This window comes from Plectropomus leopardus, chromosome 7 (genome assembly GCF_008729295.1).
Source record: "Plectropomus leopardus isolate mb chromosome 7, YSFRI_Pleo_2.0, whole genome shotgun sequence".
Taxonomy (NCBI): domain Eukaryota; kingdom Metazoa; phylum Chordata; class Actinopteri; order Perciformes; family Serranidae; genus Plectropomus; species Plectropomus leopardus.
Genome location: NC_056469.1, coordinates 21,937,767 through 21,956,845, shown reverse-complemented (window position 1 = coordinate 21,956,845; position 19,079 = coordinate 21,937,767). Strand labels below are relative to the sequence as shown.

At 44.2% G+C, this 19,079-nt stretch overlaps 1 protein-coding gene across 1 annotated transcript in view; it reads right to left on the bottom strand.

The window, feature by feature from the left end:
* The window catches only part of LOC121946167 (forkhead box protein O3-like), a 36,956-nt gene extending 19,098 nt beyond the window's left edge, over nt 1–17,858 (bottom strand). The window contains exon 1 of the mRNA XM_042490632.1: nt 16,625–17,858. Coding sequence (XP_042346566.1) covers nt 16,625–17,113 — 489 coding nt within the window. The 5' untranslated portion in view covers nt 17,114–17,858. The remainder of the gene's footprint in view (nt 1–16,624) is intronic.
* Between the last annotated feature and the right edge of the window lie 1,221 nt (nt 17,859–19,079).

The window sequence follows — 19,079 nt, the reverse complement described above, 5'->3', positions numbered from 1 at the left end:
TACTCCAGTGCATTTATCACCCTTTGTCTAATTCTGTCATCTAAATTGCAAAATAAAGTGGATTGCATATGCAGTGTGTCAAATGACTAATCTGCGACTTTGATGCCGCATTTGCAGAAACAAAATAAAAAAATTAGATGTAGCATTTCTATGCAAACTGTAGTGCATCTATAGCGAGAAATGCTTAAATTCAAAATCTATTATCTGTTGTGTCCATGTCCGCTTTTACAAATTCATTTGTCATCAAGCTCACGGGCCAAAAGACAGACTGGGGAGCATCATTATCGAGCTAGCTGTACCCTGTGATTACCTCGATGGCCCACGTCTATCCATCACATGAAAATTCCTGAAGACAGATGCAGCCGAATGGAGGCATATTTACAGTAAGTGCGTGACTGTGAGCACCACGAAGGGGCTCGGTGCGGGTGATGGTCGCATACACACACACAGACACACACACACTCTCATCTGTCAGCAGCTTTGCATGAGCTGATACATGCATGTGAGAAAGTGCTACACCTCTGTATGTTCTGTGTGTGTGTGCGCGCGTGTGTGTGTGTGTCACAGCACTCCTGGAAGGGGGGGTTGCAGCGTTTCCGCCTGAGCGCGACTGTCAGTGGGCATCACTCAGCCTGGCAGTGTGGCAGGACGCGAGGATCATTAGTGGACGCGGAGGGAGCAAGAGAGGGAGCAGAATGGAGGAGAGTAAAGGAGAAAAGGGGAGAGAGGGGCAGTGACTGTGTGAGTCGGGGCAGCGCGTCTTAATATCCGTCTTGAGAGCATTACACACACAGCAGTGCACTTTCCTCTCAGTCACGCAATCGCCCCACCGCAAAGACCCCCTCCTCTGTCATTTTCTCCCCCTCTGTCACTCTCCCTCCCTCCATCCATCTTCCCCCCTCTCACCCTGCATCTCTGATTGACCCTCTCTGTCCCTCCCCATATCTTTCAAGCCGTGCCCTCACTTAAGCACGGTGCGTTGCAGCTTTTCATTTACCCAGCTCCAGATTTATCCATCCTACTTCCCTTCTACGCTTACATCTTTCCATTTCAGCCCATTGCTCCCATTTTCACCCACTCTGCATTGCACAGCCGCTTCTCTCCTTGCACTAAACATCACTGCAAGTTGACCTACTCTTAACTGTGGCAAGGTGAAACAACTGTTCTACACATGTGAGACATTTTCACTTCTTTAGCCGTCACTTCCATACTCCATCTCAGCACTTCATCCCCTGCATGTTGTTCGTGCCAGCCCTTCACCCCTTCAACCATCAGCTTATTCATTTGTACGTTTACCCATCAATCCATCCATTCATCTGACACTCTGTGTCAGTATGCTTCATGTCCACAGTCATTCGTGCACCACTCCACCATAAGACTCTCTCCATCACTCCCTTCACCCTCTCTTTAGTCAGAGTGATCCCTCTGATCTCCTTCTGTCCCTCCAGGTCTGTGACCTGTGCTGCTGAATACCAGAATCAACATGCCTGACATTTAAAAATCAGAACAGCTCAGCCTAAGCTAGCTGTGTTAGCGCTAGTGCTAATTCTCCCCTAGTTTGCTTACTCGATAGGTTTCCAGGTTCAGGCATCCATCTGTTTGCTGTACTGTCGTAGCATTCATCACACACAGATTAGGCCTATTCTGTAATATATTTGTCCCAGTGAAACATTTGCGAGCTTGCTTTTGGCACCTGCTGTGAGTGTAGTTTAGTATTATAGCCCTGCTGATGACAACAGTACAATACGGCCAGATGCCAGCTGTGTGAAAAGATTTTTGGCGTGGTGCGGTGTCAGAAATGAAACTGGCATGTGAGCATTTGCTGAAGGAACACGTGACCAACCAGGTACAACAGAGGACAGTGGGGTGGGTATGCGACGGGGCATCGTAGAGGGGGGGGGTGGGATTAATCACCAAAGGATCCCAACGGGAGGGGAAGGCCTTGAAAAGCCTGGGATGAAAAGTTTGGTTTTGTTTGCATTTTTAAAAAAATCTAAATAATTAATTCCATATCTTAATTAAAATTGGCAGAATAGGTTGGTTGAAAGACAGAACTTTGTATTAAAAAAATAGTGAAAGCTTGCTGAGGCCCCTCTCACCCGTTAAAGATGCACAATGGTTTTGTCCATCCCTGCAGTAGGAATCATCTCTAAACACAGCAAGACCCAATAAGTGCATTTACATAATGGTAGAAAAAGTTTAATTATTGTGTTAGTCTGTCTAAAACTGGATTTTTGACCAGAAAGTCAAACAGCATACAGATGTAGAAGAAAGACAGCTGGGAAAAACAAAATAAGAAGAGGAAGGGAAGAAAACAAATCACTAAGAAGTTAAGTGTTGGGTGCATACAAAACGTACAGTGCCAAAAAGTTATCCATGTTGTCACCATTTGACATGTAACCCTAACTTGTTAGGTATGTGATGTAATAGGTCAATCGGAAGAAGGTCCAACAGCAACAAGCCAAAAGGGGGCATATCGCCACCTACCATGGCGGAGTAGGACATACTTTTGTCAATAAATCAGTTCTCCTTCGGTGCTTGTATAGTGGGACAAGGACAGTGTTCCTATTAAATGGCCTAATCGAGCTATAACTGTAGTTCATAGAGTGTCATGTGTTTCCCCAAGAAAGAAAGAAAGAAAGAAAGAAAGCAAAGTCACTATGAAAAAAAATCAAAATGTGCATTGAAAGGGAAATGGATCAAGGGAGGTGGGGTGTCCACAAAGACTGCTCATGTATTGGGCCCAGAATTTGGTACTACGCTCCTGGCTATAAGGCAAACACTAAAACCGCTGAAGCCTCCATCTCATTGAAGATGTTTTTAAAAAAATGGAAAATAGGAAAGATGACCTTTGGTCTTTGGATGCTTACATTAAGCTTGTGTCCCTCTATTCTTTTTATTTTATGCACTAAACAATAATCTATTAATTAGAATAATCCATAGATTAAGAAATAATGAAAATAATCATCAGTTGCAGCTCCATTAAAGTCTGAATCATGCTTTTATTTCCACGAGGGGATTTAGCAATTCCAACTTAATTACTGATCTTCACGGTCAGGCTGTAAAGCTCCCTACCACGCCAATCCCTGTGAATAAACATGCATCTATCCTACAGTTACCTCTCTCTCATCATAGCCAGGTAACATTGCAACCTCTGCCCTTTACCACACACCTTTCTCAAAAGGAACATCAGTGTCTAGCCCTGTATCTCTTTCTCTCTCACACACAGACTCCCTTGCATGAATTACAACCTTTTCTAATCACCGTTTCAGATAACACAGCCCTGGAAATGTACAAAGAAGGCTCCACAAACACACACAACGCTGACCCCTGCAGCATCCCCTCAGCCACCCTTCTTGCACCTCCTTGGCGCTCATCTAGATCTCTCCCCGGCTGCTCTTTGGGCATGGATCACTTGTAAGGATTTGAGAAAAGACTTCACTAAGCTGATTGCTAAAGGGGAGGGGAGAAATTACCCTTGCACAACTGCATAAAAACCTTCTTGGGTCATGCCTTATGTAATAGATTGTGTGTATGTGTAGATGTATATGTGTGTGTGTGTGTGTGTGTGTGTGTGTTCCCGAAATACCACTCCCCCCACCCCCCTCGCAGCTCCTACCCCCATGCCATTTACCCATTTTGCACTAATTGAGGGATCTTTTTTCGGAAGCTGTTATTGCACGCATTTAATTATTTATTTTGACGGGAAGCAATCTGGTGGCTAGTGAAGGGATCGTGAATGTGTGCGCGTGTGTGTGTGTGTGTGAGGGAAAATGAGAGGGAGAGAGAGGAGGAGCAAGACTGGGTCAGCGTAGCTTTTTGGGGAAATGTGTGTGAGGGACACTGTAAGATAACTGTACTGTATGTCTTTGGGGCTTTGCATGTATGAATGGTATGTAAGAATGTTGCCGTGTGCATGCATGTGTGTTGCATCTCAGAGTGCATGGCTTTTCTGAGTGCAATGGGAGTGCACTAATGGACGCACACTTGAGCTGAAAAGTGCAGAGTGTAGCTGAAGTGCAGCCAAGTCTGGCTTCCAGTCCTGCTTGGATGCCCTATAATCTACTCTGTATTATCCCAACTCTCTTTTCTCTCCCTCTCCATCTTCCTCACCTCCCTCTTCTTGTCTTTATATCTTTGTCTCTCTATCAATTTAATATTTTCATCCCCTCTTCATTGACTGAGCCGCCCGCCCCATCTCCCTTCTGTCTCCCTATTAAATCTCTTTATCCTGGTTCTGAGAACGAAGGGACGCGGATAGTCGCTGCCTGGCCGCGGACTTTTGGTTCCCTCCTCCCCGCTGTGCAGTGAAGAGAATGAAATAAGGGAAGACGACATGCAACCACCAGCAGTCTTGACCTTTATCAAGCTCTTTAGCCTGAGGCAGGGTGAATGAGACATTAAGAAAATGACTGAGCATTATTAACCCCTACTTACTTACACACACATGTGGCACACCGTCTGCTCTGGTGCCTATTTCCTCAGCCGCCACTTTTCTGACACTTAGGAATATGCTAAAGATAAATGATAAAACCGGGGATAACACTTATGCATTCTGCGTCACGCCACTTTAGAAAGAAAAGAATGGCAAGACGGGCCCGGCCTGCCTGCTCAGATTGTTTAACTGTGATTGATCCCTTGTCGAGCTCCTGCTTCCCGGCACTCCTGTGAATGCCAAGTCCTGTTGAGAATTGATGCTTCATTATAAACCAACCGCACAAGTTCTTCAAATGATGCATCAACCTCTGAGAGAAAGCTGGACCTGCGAGGGCCAGATGTTAACCCTGACGGCTACAGTCCCAGCCAAGCTGTACTTCTAATGATAGATCATTACCCAGCCGCCCTCTTCTTCTTCTGTCTTTCTCTTTTGTGCCCGTGTGCACGTGTGGGCGACTGGTGCACGTGCATGTGTGGCCATCCTTCTACTCCAGTCAATCAATGAGCAGAGACAATTCCCCGAGTGACATTTACGGAGAAGAAAGAGAGCCATTTATCACTTTAGTTTTGGGATAATAAAGGAATGACTGAATGAGCCTGTGTGTGTGTGTGTGTGTGTGTGTGTGTGTGTGTGTGTGTGTGTGTAGGAGAGAGCAGGCAAGAGAGAGCGAGAGCTAAAGATGAAAAGGGGATTTCAAAAGCACATGAAAGGAGCAGGAGAAATGAGCGAGGGAAGAGGGAAATGAGTGATAAAAAGGCTACTTTGTGGGGAGGACTGAGAGTGTGAAATAGAACAAGTGAGGAGAGAAGAGAAGGCCGTGAGTGACTGACAGTGAAAAAGAGAGCACGAGAAAGAAGGGTATGAAAAAAAAGCCTGGGGTACGGAGAGAAAAAAGGCAGAGAGACAGAGGAGGGGATAGAAAAAGGCTCTCGGCACGGAGAGAAAAAAACGAGGGAGAAAGAGGGGAAAGATGAAAAAAAGGTCCAAGAGAAAGAGAGAAAAGGGGGAGAGGAGACAGAGCGAGGCAGACGTGCTGGGTTCATTCAGGGCTATGAGCAGACTTGGAGTTCAGACCTCACACGGTTAGCATACTAAACACCGGACCCAGTATCCTGACCCAGATTCAAGTCAGTGACACACAAATCCAATCGGGGAGGGAAGAATTTCACCCCCCTGTCTGACCGTACCTCCCCTCAAACGCACAAAAACACACACCCCTCCCCCCCCGATCCCAGCTGGTCTGACAGTCACCTCATAACCCAACAACCTCGCCCCAATCCTGTAACCTCCCAACACATATGCTGGATCCCACACAGATTTGCTCACACATGGTTTGCTTTTACACATACAAATATCCACGCTGGGATGTAAAGTGATTTCTTTCCAAGGTCAGTTTCCTCTTTCAGCTCAGGTGAGCAGACATTACAGCTCAGCAGGGGTGCAGTGACCAGCCGCTACCCGAGGTGACCTCCACAGCTCCATCCATCAGCCGCGGGCGCATGCCCCAGCCGCAGCACATCCACCAGCCATTAGCATAACAAGCATCTTTCTTGAACATAACTCTTGCTACTCCTCCTCTCCGCTGCCCTCCTATTTTTTCTATCCACCTGCCCCGATCCGTCAACGTTAACTACATTTCCCTTTGTGAGCTGGCTCCCTCCATCACTTGCCGGGACCGCCAAGCTCAGGTAAACTGATCGACGGCCCTCATACGCTCTTCTTTCCCCTCCCACAATCCTTTGGCTCATGACAGGAGCTTGATGGACAGGCAGAGAGGAGCGAGAGACCCGGCACGTGGCTGCCAGGAAGGGTCCGGAGATGGAGCGTTGTGAAATACACCGTTTAGCTCGGTATACATCATCTCTTTCTCAGGGACAGGCACGGCAATATGCGTGCACGTAAACACACACATTTGCACACATGCGCACAGCCATCAATCCCTTGCATACAGGAAGAGATATCCGACGAAGAGAAAAATTGAATTAGGAAATATGGGCACCGTGATTTGTGGGAAGCGAGTTTTGTGGCCTAGAGAGAAATACAGCTCGAAGCACACTTCATCTTATAGCAAGAGCAAAGAGGAAGAAGCATCTGTGTTGTTTATCTAAAGCCCCATCTAGTTACAATGGCTTGATCTGAAATATTCATATACATGTATGACAAGATCAGGCCCATTATGTTGCTCTCTCAGCGAGGCTTCGGTGAATGGACTGAATGGGAACCCATCAGTCAGTGTAAATTATGAAGACAAGATACATTACATAAGCCTATAGATGGGCATGAAGAGGAGTATTATTGTAGCCCGATATAAATCATGGCAACACACGTCCTATAGTGTCATCAGTATGATAATATGCTATAGGCTATTTCAAGGATAAACTCACCATTATAATATTTCACAAAGCATATAACCACTGCAAAACACATTAGGCATTGTGTCATGAGCATCATCATAAGGCATTATATAGCTTATGTTTTAGATGGATCTGCAAGCACAAAATGGTGCTTCAGTCATAATGAAATGTAAATCATAAAGGCTGGATCTAATGATTGTTTTCTTTTTCAATAAATGTTATTTTTGTAATGAATCATCATGTCTACAATGACACTCAACTCATCGATGGTCCATAGACCATTTTCAAATTCAAATTTTGTATTTTGAAAGTAAAAAAGGTGCCAGAGTGCATAAAAAGCATCAAAATGGAGCTTGTTTATAAAAAAAGTGCAAGAGGTAGATTCCCCTGACAGAGGTTCAGGTTAAGCCCCGCATGTTGTCAAATCCTAGAAACACGCCTGCATACACCTGACCTGTGCAGGGTTGCTGCGACTGAATTTGCTTCTTGGCAAAGAGAAGTGGGGACAGCAAACATCAAAAGGTTGAAAAACAAGTAGCGACCTTCAGAGTTAAAAAAGTAACACCGAAAGGCCAAAAACTGTAGTTCCTCTAATCGCCACCTCTTGCCCAAATATGGTCACTACTGGTTCCAAAAATCCAAGTTGGCAAAGGCTGAAATGCAGAATTTGAGGCCTCAAAACAGCAGTCCACAAACCAACTGATGACACCACGGTGGCTTCCTCCAGTATTTTATACAGTCTATGGTTAAAAGCAGTCAATTCATTTCTTAGAAATACTGATAAATGTTATTAATGTCTAATAACTGGCCACTGGTACCTAATCATATTACTAAAGTGAGCCCAAGGCAAAGCAAGCTGAACATCCTTGGTCTACAAAAAATGTTCTGTGAAGAAAAACTGAAAAAATATTCAATTCATAATGTTGTACAGCCAAGAAAAGCAGCAAAATTTCACTTTGAGAGTCAGCAAACTGTTGGCATTTAATTCTGATAAATGACTGAAATGATTAATTGATCATCAAAAAGGTTGCTGATTCATTCTGTGCAAATAAGTTAATATGATTAATTATTCTTTGAGGTCTACAACCAACCACATTGCGTCTTTGTTGGCCAACGAAACCAAACATTCCATAGTGATGCCCAAACAGTGCATGGTCTGCATCTAATCAGAAATATATGAGGCACATCTTTAAGTACAAAGAAATAGCATGTTCATAGTACGGCTATTAAGGTGTACGCTAATATGGAGTAGGCTAGCCTGAGGCCGTCTTGCTGTGATAGGGGTGAGTACTGGAGACGGAGCAGAACAGAGTGGAGCAGAGCAGGCCCTGTAGTGGTGGAGAAAAAGACAGAGAGAGTCGACCCAGCGTGACTACCGCCTGCCTGAGTGGAGCAGCCTGCCTGCAATTAAGGTGGAATCAGGGAGAAATCTGCGCTGCCTTGATAATGAGCCTCGTCTGAATTATTAACGAGAGCTGTTCCCCCGGGATCCGGGCTCCCACTGAGCCCATCAACCCCCCCACACCCACATGCACACACACAGACACACACTCATATACACTGATGCAGGGAAAAAGGGGAGAGAAATGCACTCATAAACATCCACACACACACACACACACACACACACAACGACAATCACACATTATGCACATTGACACAGATGAGCAACAAGCATGCTGCTACACACAGAGACTGAAATTTCAAGCTCCACGAGGGCTAACACATTTTACTCGCACGCCGAAGTGAATATCCAAAGCCATTTACAACATTTGCAATACAAATAACATTTCTCTGGGACAAAATAACTTCATACGCTGCCATCAGATTGAAACTGACAGACTTTTCTCAGTATTAGAAAAAGCGACTTCAACAAAACACTTGAGTGAATTTGAAAAATGCCAAATATCTCACACAGCAGAAGAACGCTTTTCAACAAGTGACTCCTGTCCATTCAGCTTACTCTACTGATCAAGCATGTGTAATAACAAAGGGCATTTTCTTAACAGCATTACATTGAGAAACAGCATACTGAGGTATTTCATCTCTATGAGGCAAGCCAGTTATCAGATGATGAGTCATTTATTGCCTATTAGTCATTTTGGAAAGTATTTAATGGTCATGAATGAAAAGTGTTTAATTCTAAGAAGTATAAGGAGCCAATAAAAATGTTTGAGATCTTTGTCTGAACTAGCAAAATATAAGCAATTCCTGGAGTTTTTATTAGTAGGACAACAAGTCACAGTACTGGTGTCAATCGGATGTGGGTGGGGGAAATTGAGCAGTGACTTTCGCTCTCATTTTATTAACATTTAGACCTATGGCTGGATGCCTAAAGCTCAATGTTTGCCCAGACATATAGCGACCTAATTACCAGAATAAATGCTGGCATTGTACAATAATTCATTTTATGTTGTGATGTGGGTTTAGGTTTAGGCACAAAAACCACTAGGTGAGGATTAGAAAAAGATCATGTTTTGGCTGAAAATACCCAGTTTGGTTGCCACAATCACTGCTGGAAAGGTCCAGACCTCTCATGAATAATTTACCTGCTTTTGTCACTACAAATATGGCTGGCAAAGTAGCGAACTTCATTTTAAAATATCAAGTTTAGTCACTACAAATACAACTTGAAATGTCCCAACCTCTTATTAAAAAATACCCGGTCTGGTTGCTAAAAATACAATGCAATGTCCCATCCTTGCATTGAAAAATACCTCTTCATGTGGCCACGAGTACATCTAGAAAAGTCCTGAACATTTGTTTAAAAATATATGGTTTGGTAGCCACAAACACAGTTGGAAATTTCCCAACCTCTTATAAAAAATACTGTCTGGTTACTACAAACATTACTAAAAATGTTGTGATTGTTCATTAAAAATGCCAGGTTTTGAATCTGCAAGTAAAGCTGGAAATATCCTGACCTCTTGTTAAAAAATATACACTTTAGTCCCAAGAAAACACACCTGAAAATGTCTCCAACTCTTGCTAAAAAATACCCAGTTAGGTCACAACAAACGGCTAAAAAATGCCCCAACCTGTCGTTAAAAAATACCCACTCATGGTGGTCTGCAAGTAGTGATGCAAAATTCACATAGTGGCTGAAAGTAGAATTACACTGTTCAAGTCGGTCATGTGATGCATATTGGCCCAGAGGGACTTTTCCCCATTGACATACATCGGGAAAGAGATGTCATTTTTCTCATTTTTTGTGAGCGTCAAAACACATGCGAAACATCTTCTATAACTGTCTAGGTTTAAAACATCCGGTTCCATAAAATTTGGAAAATCTAAAAGAACTGCAAGATTACATTTTTTAGACCACCATTCAAGTTAGCGAGGTGCTAATCCAAATGCACATAGACCCAAAGAGAGAGCGAGAGAGAGAAAAAGAGAGAAAGAGAAAGAGAGAGGACCTCTTTCTGTCCCTAGTTGCATAACCCTGGAAATAAAAAGAGATGTGTTCATATCATCCAGTATTGGTGTGTGACACTCAAAGCTGCCCCCCCAAATCACATCTCCATGACACCAAACTTACACAGCCTCAGAGAGAAACACACACCACATTCTGTCCCTGCAGCTGTGAGCGGTTTTGCCAAAAACTCCGCGGGCGCTTACCAAACAGAGCCACACCTTCCACATGAGCCAATCGCCGCGAGTCAGACAGGTTTCAAAACAAATCAGACAGCAAAACAGCACCGCAGAAAGTCGCTTCCGCTCTCGGTCAGCCCCCTCCTCTCCCCCAAAAATGGTTCACCCCACCCAAGAACAGAGTGTTCCTCCATGGGTGGTTTGAGGAGGCACAAGTGTGTTGTGTGATTCGTGCAAATGTGTGTGTATGTGTGTGTGTGAGCCAGAGGGAATAGTCGAAAACCATCACCCTAAATAGTGCAATGGGAAAAGAATGACAATTTCTCTTTGCTTCACTATGCTTCTTCGGTTTAAGGAAACTAAATGAAGTGAGAGGAGTATTTAATATTCTGAGAAATGTCACCAAACGGCTGTAAAAAAAAAAAAAAAAAAATGCAAAGCCATGGGTAATAGGCTTGGTAAGAAATGCTTTAACAGCTGAAGTTCAGTTCAGCTGAGAAGAACATCCAAATTAGTTCAACCCTGTCGAATTGGGAACTTGACGGTCTCATCCCCCTTGTATTCTGCTCCAAAAGACCCAGTAGCTGAGAGGAGTTGAGCTGGGGAAAATCCAGCATTGTTATCCTATTATCTCTTGAGATAATGTGAGATATGAGATTTCTCTTAGATGAGAGGAGGCACGCTGCTTAAGGCAGTCTAGATCACTGGCAGGAGACTGATGCCAAAGCTCCCTTGAGAAAGACTCCTCACCTCAATTGGCCCTTGTGCCGAAAACCACTAAAAAAGAGAAAAAATGTATAGAACGTCTAATAGATGGATGGAGAGAGAAAGGTGGAGAGATAACAGAGAAGATAACATGGGTGTCTGCTAGATAGAGTGATAGGAGAGAGCAAAGTAATATCAAAGGCAAAATTATATTGTTTTTCATATTACCGTCTCCTGATTGCTGTCTCCCATATTTGAATGCGTGCCCATGGTTTGGTAATTTGCATGTACATTAATCATTTTCAGAGAGAAATGAACTGCCACGGCTGCTTGACGGCTGCAGGGGGAAAAGGCAGTGAGAACGGGCTTCTTGGCACAAGAAACCCGGCTCAACCCGAATATACTGCCTGAACCCAACCTGGCTCTGGCTGCGGGAGCCAAGGGGAGATGTAAGGTGCTCATAATCCTACACCATAAATCTGTCCAGCATGCATCATATGCTCTCATTTTCTGAGTGTGTAAGTGTGTGTGTGTGTGTGTCTGTCACACTCTCAAATTACTCTGCTCCCCTGAGCCAAGACGGAGGATAAAATATGAATCAGCTGAAGTCTAGGATAGTTTCCAGTCTCTCCAGACTCCCCAACCATCAACAAGCGACACAAGCATGCATTCCTACACATATGCACACGTAACAGACACGCGCGAGCAACAGCACACACTCAGAAAGTTTCAAGTCTCCCCACTTCATGCTAAGCTTTCGTCAAACACGCTCTCTGCTGCACATTTGACATTCATATCCCTCATATTTGACAAGTGTTTCTCTACTGCAGCTGCTGAAGCCCGTGCATAGTGACAGGATTACGAGAGTCTGTCTGTCTCTTTACCTATAAATCAATTAGATAAAGTGATATGATCCTGCTCTGTTATAAATACTACTGCCTGTGGAGACAGGGGTTATGTGCCTTTACAGAAGATAAGACTATACATATACCCAGAGAGACATCTTTCTTTCTCCCTCTTCATTTCCTCACATGCAGTTCGTCTTTCCCTTTCTTTGCCCTGCAGTCGCTGTCACATTTCTCTAGATTTTTTGGAGCTTCATCTTTCTGGTCTGTCTCTGATTTCTTTCATTAAAGGAAGAAACATGACCTTTTACCCTGCTGGCCTTGCACAGACCCGCTACCTAAAGACACTTTATAAATAACAGTCTAGTCGCTTTGGATTAAAGTGTCTGAGTGACTGCCTGGCACCCTTGCCGACCTGCTGCGCAATCCCCTGGCATCTGACATGCCCCAAGTGCCGGAAAAAAACCTGTAAACACATACAGGGAAGCTACGTGTTGTACAATAAAGCAGGAAAGAAACAAACCAGTTCTTCACAGATGCACTGTAGTTGCAATTGCCCAAAACCTAATGCGATTTATTTAAATAAACTCTATACAACAAAGCGATTGATGTATTGTGGATTTTTGTATCCCATAACTACCACAGTGATATATACAATAAAGCAAACCCTCCAAGCATTACAAAAGCTCTATCTAACCCCCTTGAAGTTAATCAACTTCTGGGCGCCTACAGGGCGATCCCCACACCAACTTGCCTTTAAACCCCTCCATTAGAGGCATTATGAAGTCAAGAGCAAGACTATGCAGCATTCTCTGCAGTGACATGCTGTCAGACCAATCAGCGGGCCCAAACACACACGCCTATAGAAGTAGACAGCACCTCCCCCTGCACTAGCCCCCACAAAGACACACACACAACTCTACCAACCCTGACGCTTTGTTGCAATTGACATGTGCTTCTCCCACGCACACATGCAGTATGCATCCACATGCACCCGAGGACATATTTAGATATAATTAGCTGTAAAGGCATAAAACACAACCGTAAATACATGGCTTCAGAAACAATCGCTAACTTCAGTTTAGCATCCTGTAAATTTCTATGTTGGACTAGCTTGATTGCCAGCCCAGTTGCAAGAAGACAGTGTTGCCATTGTGTGTTTTTTGAACACCACGTTAGGTCTGTACATTCATACGAATCAAAGCAATATTTCTAAAGTGACGTAGTTTGAAATATATGTATATGAGCCTGCTTTTTCATCTGGTAGTGGAGGGGACAATGGATGGTGTGACACATAGGTGAAATGGCTGCTAAGCAACCATATTTTTGGGTCCTGGTGAGAAAAAAAAATTGAGTTCACTTGATGCGAGTGATGTGTCACCGCTCACTGACGCCCACTGAAGTGACCTAGGGGTGTCAAAGAGCATTTCCCACATCTTTTTTTTTTTTTTTTTTTTTTAATAGTGCTTTCTGGTGCACTCTGGGCATGCATTTTAACCCTGGAAGAAGGCAGTAATGTATGCATAAAAAGTGTAAAATAAAACATTTTACCTTCAAAAAGAAAGCTACCGTTGATGAAGCATCTTTAATAATTTGGCCCTGGGGCCATTTAATACCAGGTTTTGTTGATGTTACCCATCCCTACAGAGAAGTGCACATTAATTAAAACTGCCATATCTTTGCCTCTTTCCTTTGCGGTAATCCATTGTTTATAATTTAGAGTGGTAAATTCATTTTATGCTAAATGTACAGTGAAATGCCAGTGTGCCTTCGCATTCAGCTTTACACTTTGTATCAACTGATACTAAACATTTGCATTTCATGCAGCAATATGCATAATGGCGGTCCCTGTTAGGATCAAATTTTTTGCCTTGATTTGAAGCAAATAATACTCGAAAAATCTTTTTTAGCATTAGCGGTAAAACCATGACGACTATGACGGAACAAATAATGCACTTCTGGCAGAAATCCATTTGTAGACAGAGATCTTTCACCCATTTACATTTCCAGCTGTGATTGTGGCACCAAAGCCTGGTATTTTTAGCCAAAATATGATCTTTCCCCAACCATAACCAAGAGGTTTTTGTGCCACATAATCACACATTAATCGCAGCTGTGTTGAAATGTTAAGAAATGTATGTGTAACATATTGGCAATGTAATACTGTTTAAACGTTACATATCTTTGGTTTGCAGAGACATACCTTGCCAACTTTTATGCTGCCAATTGGGTTGCAGTTAACAGAACACTGGAAAATAAAGGCCAGTCAAGCTGCCATTAATCTACACCTCAGTAGTGACTGTGGAAAGTGTAATCAGGTTCACAACTACATGATTCTACGTAACTTCCCTTCAGTAAGGAGGTGATTAGGAAGCCATGACCTCAGAATACTGCGGTCTTCCTAGAAGTCAGAAGCCATTAGGTATTTATAGGAGCTTAATGGCACTGTCTAGGTGTACTGGCTGTCTAGCACCCATCATCAAGCCATCAACCCCAACCCAACCCCCCGCCCGCCAGCCTCCTACGCAAACTGCCAAGCTATACCACTTAATTTCATTTTATTTCATCAGCAGCTTACCAACAATTCTTTTATCTTTTTTTCCCTTTCCCTGCCACAACAACAAAAAAAAAGCAGCCGGCTGTTTTGCATCCAGTGCTTTGCTCGTGCATGATATTGTTGATTGAGATGAAAATGTAGCGGATGATACAAGTAATGTTTTCCAACTTGCAAATGCTGCTGTCAAATATAATTGCCTGATATGATTGTAAAATTACATGTATGAGAGTGCACCTGTGTTGTGCGCAAGTGAGGAGGGGAGATAGCGTGTTTTTGGCTCCTGGGTTCAGGGGTTTAATCTGAATATGGACTTCATATTAACCTGGTTGAACTTGGTCTTTACGTGCGATCTTAAAAACAAACAGATTATGTTTTGTGTGTCGCTGCCCTTTTTATTCCATAACTCCCTTAATGAAATAATTTGCATGTACATTTCTGTCATACTACCAAAAACAAACAAATATTCCATTGGGCTTCCTTTTGTATTCCTACAGATTCAAAAGGACCTCTCATTTGACGTGCCAAGTTCACTTAAAAGTTGAACACATTTATTGCAAGAGCCAAGGTAGGCAGTTGCATCAGAAATTATGGTTTTACTGTACACACACTGCTGAGTGAATATTTCCATATGCTGGTTCCTGTTAGTACATGTGACTCTAAGTGTATGTTTACATTACCACTCTGTCTCTGACCAAACCAGGTCAACCCTGTTACTGACATTCTGGCTGCCTGCTTTAAACGACTTACCTAATGCCCCGTCATTACCTGGAGTGGGCCCCACGTCTCGCCGGTGGCCTGAAATAGCCCAGGACCTCAGACTACCAGTGTCAACCCCCTCCTAATTTGCAGTTTCATAAATAGCAGACTAGGACTCTGGCACTAAAGATAAAGAGGCCCTGTGGTTGAAGAGTGTTGGTGCAACTATGAAGTCTACCTGGAGACGCACCTTAGCAGAGTTCACTTTAATGGGACAGGCTTAAGGTGTCAAGTCATGTGCTTGTGATTACGGCTGAGACTCCGAGCGGTGACAGAGTCTGTGTTATGCAACGCTACAAGTTTTGACAACAGACTGGCTTCTCGGAAAGGATCAAATATGTATGTGTTGCTGGATGTGTGCCATTAATTTGGTCTTTGATTGTATTTGATGATATGAATGGCACACCCAGATAGTTTTGGGCGGGTAGAAATCATGTGGCTGCCAACTAAAGAATTCTTCCACTAAGTATTTAATGGGATAAATCTAGGAATCAGCATTAACTGTCTATTCAATAATGGGTTTATGCTGAGGAACAGGTGAGGCGAGACAATGTGAAGTCCTGTTGAGTGGTCTTGCTTTGGTCAAAAACAGCCTAGCGCATGATTCTGATGAATGATGATACAGCCTCTAACTTGTCACACATTGCCATAGAAAAGGTGAGCAGATCATTAACATCAAGTCTCATCAGCTCAGCAGAGGCGCTCCGTGAGGACAAGCACTGCTGATCTCCCCTGCCCCTTCTCCCTGTCCTCAGATGGCCATAATGAATAGCAGCATGATGAGGCTGGGAGCAGAAGCTGATAACATGGGCAGAAGTCCAGGAGGTTACTCCAGGCTTTCAGCCAGACAGGCAGCGGTGGTTGACTGTGGTCACTTGTGGACACCCCTCTGAATATTTACATTGTGGACAGCTGACCTCCTGCTACGTGCCCCTCTGTTGGTGTGTTTTTAAAAATGTGTGCTGCCTATTTGCATGAAAATGCATTGACTATTCTGTTTATCTGCCTCATTTATTTGCAGGGAATAAATCATTAACTCTCCTGCTTCTGCTGAAAGGATTTCATGCGCTACTACGGACGCTGTTGCCCATCATGAGCTGCTCTGAGATGAACTGGTTACACACACGCAGCAAGTGACTACACTCCAGTCTATTACATCCCTGCCATCAATGATCTATTAGACTGACTGACGGCAGTAATGAACTAAGACAAGATAACGCATGGCACCATTCATGCGTAACCGACACGGAATCCCACGGTGACATGTGTATGGCACGAGGGGTGAAAAAATCATAATGGCTTAGTGAATAGGAATAATCTCGAGACACTCTTGTGATTAACACGTCAAAACCTCCATTGTGTGTGCTTTATTTCTTACCTTCCAGCCAGCTGAGCTGTTACTGTCGCCCTTATCCTTGAAATAGGGCACATAACGGACCATCCAGTCGTATATCTGTGACAGCGTGAGTCTCTTTTCTGGGGTGCTCTCGATGGCGCGGGTAATGAGATCCGCGTAGGACTGGTTCCCCCACGCGTTCCGCCGCGAGGATTTGGCTTTGCGCAGCGGTCCGGTCACATCGAGCGCCGCGCCAGCCAGGCATGGGTGCGTCGCGCCTGTGGGTGCCGGGGCGCCGGCTGGATGCTTCAGCTCCCCGGGCGTTCCGCCCACGAGCCCCGCTATGCAAGCCGGGACGTCCTCCGGTTCCACCTTGATGTTGGCCAGCGGAAGACCCCCGCTGACCTCGTGTCCACCGGGGAAATCCTCCGGGCAAGGCAGCGGCCAGGTGCACGAGCGAGGCCGGCTCTGCGGCTCGAAATCCGAATCAACCTGATGATTGTCTAATTCGTCGTCCTCCATCATCAACATTTACCCTTCAGTTGAAAAATGAAATCAAATGAAGAGCGAGGGAGGGAAATACCTCCACGATCCGCAACTGTCCTCACTTCAAATTTGCCTTGTAATACTGCTATTAAGCTTCCAGTCTGAATCAATAAGAGGCAATTGAACGGAGTAAAAAAATCATGATGAACACAAGCAGAATCACAGCCTCGCGTGCAGAGATAAGAGAAGTAATAAAAGTAATAATAATTTTTCGTCCATTTTACCTGGAGTCAAAATATCAAACGGTGATTAAAATGCTTCTTATTCAACAGTCCACATTACCTCAAAGCGTGTCAGAGCCAGTCATGTGGGGGCTTTTCAATCCAGTTGCAGCAACAGATGATATTTCAGATAAGGAGCATATTTGCAAAGCAGTCGTCGATAAATCCTCCACAAGACAACAGGAAGAATGGTGGAGAAAATCACCAGAGCTGTGTTGAGAGCATCCACTGAGGCGATAATGCGTGATTACCGTGAATTATTAAATCTTCCAGTCTGCACGGATTAAGCTGGCAGCGGCACATTCAAGTCCATTCAGCCTGAACAGCACCCAACTGTCTGCAATTATAATGAAGAGGCGTGCGCATGTGACGAATCGATAAATTCCCAGTCTGGAAAATAAAAAGAAAAAAAAATAGTCCAGCGATCAAAAATGTTCGTATCCACTTGTCAGGCTGATAAAATAGTCTTTTATCACACCTCCTATTGCTCCCCTCTATCCCCCCTTGCCTTTTCTCACTCTCTCAGATCCCACACATGTTCTCATTTGCTTACAACTCGTTCCGTCGATGTGAACCGAGGATGACGCGCCGGCGCTGTAGTGGAGATGCTGCCAATTGGAGTGCGCTCACGAAATCAATACTCTCCTAACATGATTACAACGAAATCCCGAACTCTCTCTCTCTCTCTCTTGCTCTCTTTCCCGCCCTCTCTCTCTCTCGCTGTCTCTCCACCGTATCTGATATGAACGGAGGGAGCAAACCCCAAATTCTCAATCAAAACTCTGCATAATGATCTTTCTGGCGGAGCGTCACCCTGGGCTTTGTGTGCCAGCCTCCATCCAGCGGTGATAAAAATAAAAAAACACTTGTGAAGGCTACAAAGGGGAAAATTCCTTCATAATCTCAACATTTTTTGTCTTTAAAAAAAAGAAGTGTCTGATCTGCCTTTGTGCGTAACAAATTGTCCCGTGTAACGTATGCAGCGTCCAAATGCCCTCCGGGGAGACCTCACGGTGCGCATGAGGTTTCACCCCTGCTGATTATGTGCTGGGCTATACCTCAGCCAGTGTAATTTCCTATGCCGATTAGACAGATTTAGTCCAGATTACGAGAGATTAGGTAACCCTAGATTTTAATCCGAGCGCGGAGTGAGGTGAAATGGGGCTTTTCAGAGGCCAGATTGAAAGATCATCTCTGCTCCGCACTCAAAGTGAGGAGGCGTAAAAGCACCTCGACGCCAAAGACACGCAGCTCTGGCAGTGGTCAGAGCCGTGTGTGTAATTCTGCTACACTGGATGGGATGGATGCAGGGGATTCCGCCCCTCCATCCACACCAGCCCCCCTTCCTAAAATCAGACAGCAGGGCGGGCTCACGGTCTCAGGTGCTCGAATCTCATTGGCTGTTTATTTCCCACAAAAAGCCATTACTTTTTTTTTCTTAGCCTATAAAAAATAAGATGGTAGCCTCAAACTGCCCATAACCTTTCACCTCAATACAAAAGATCTGCTGAGCTCACAAGCTATTCTACAGCAACAGTCTGTTTCATATTTTTATGCACATTCACACCTGTTATGGTTGCTGTGGGGACAATATTACTTATTCATGCACTTTTATAGGCAGTCCTCCACATGCGCGCGCGCACACACAAACACACAAACACACACACACAAAAAAGGTAATTATGGATTTGTTGTTTTAGCCCTTACCCTCTGGAACAATCTTTCCCAGT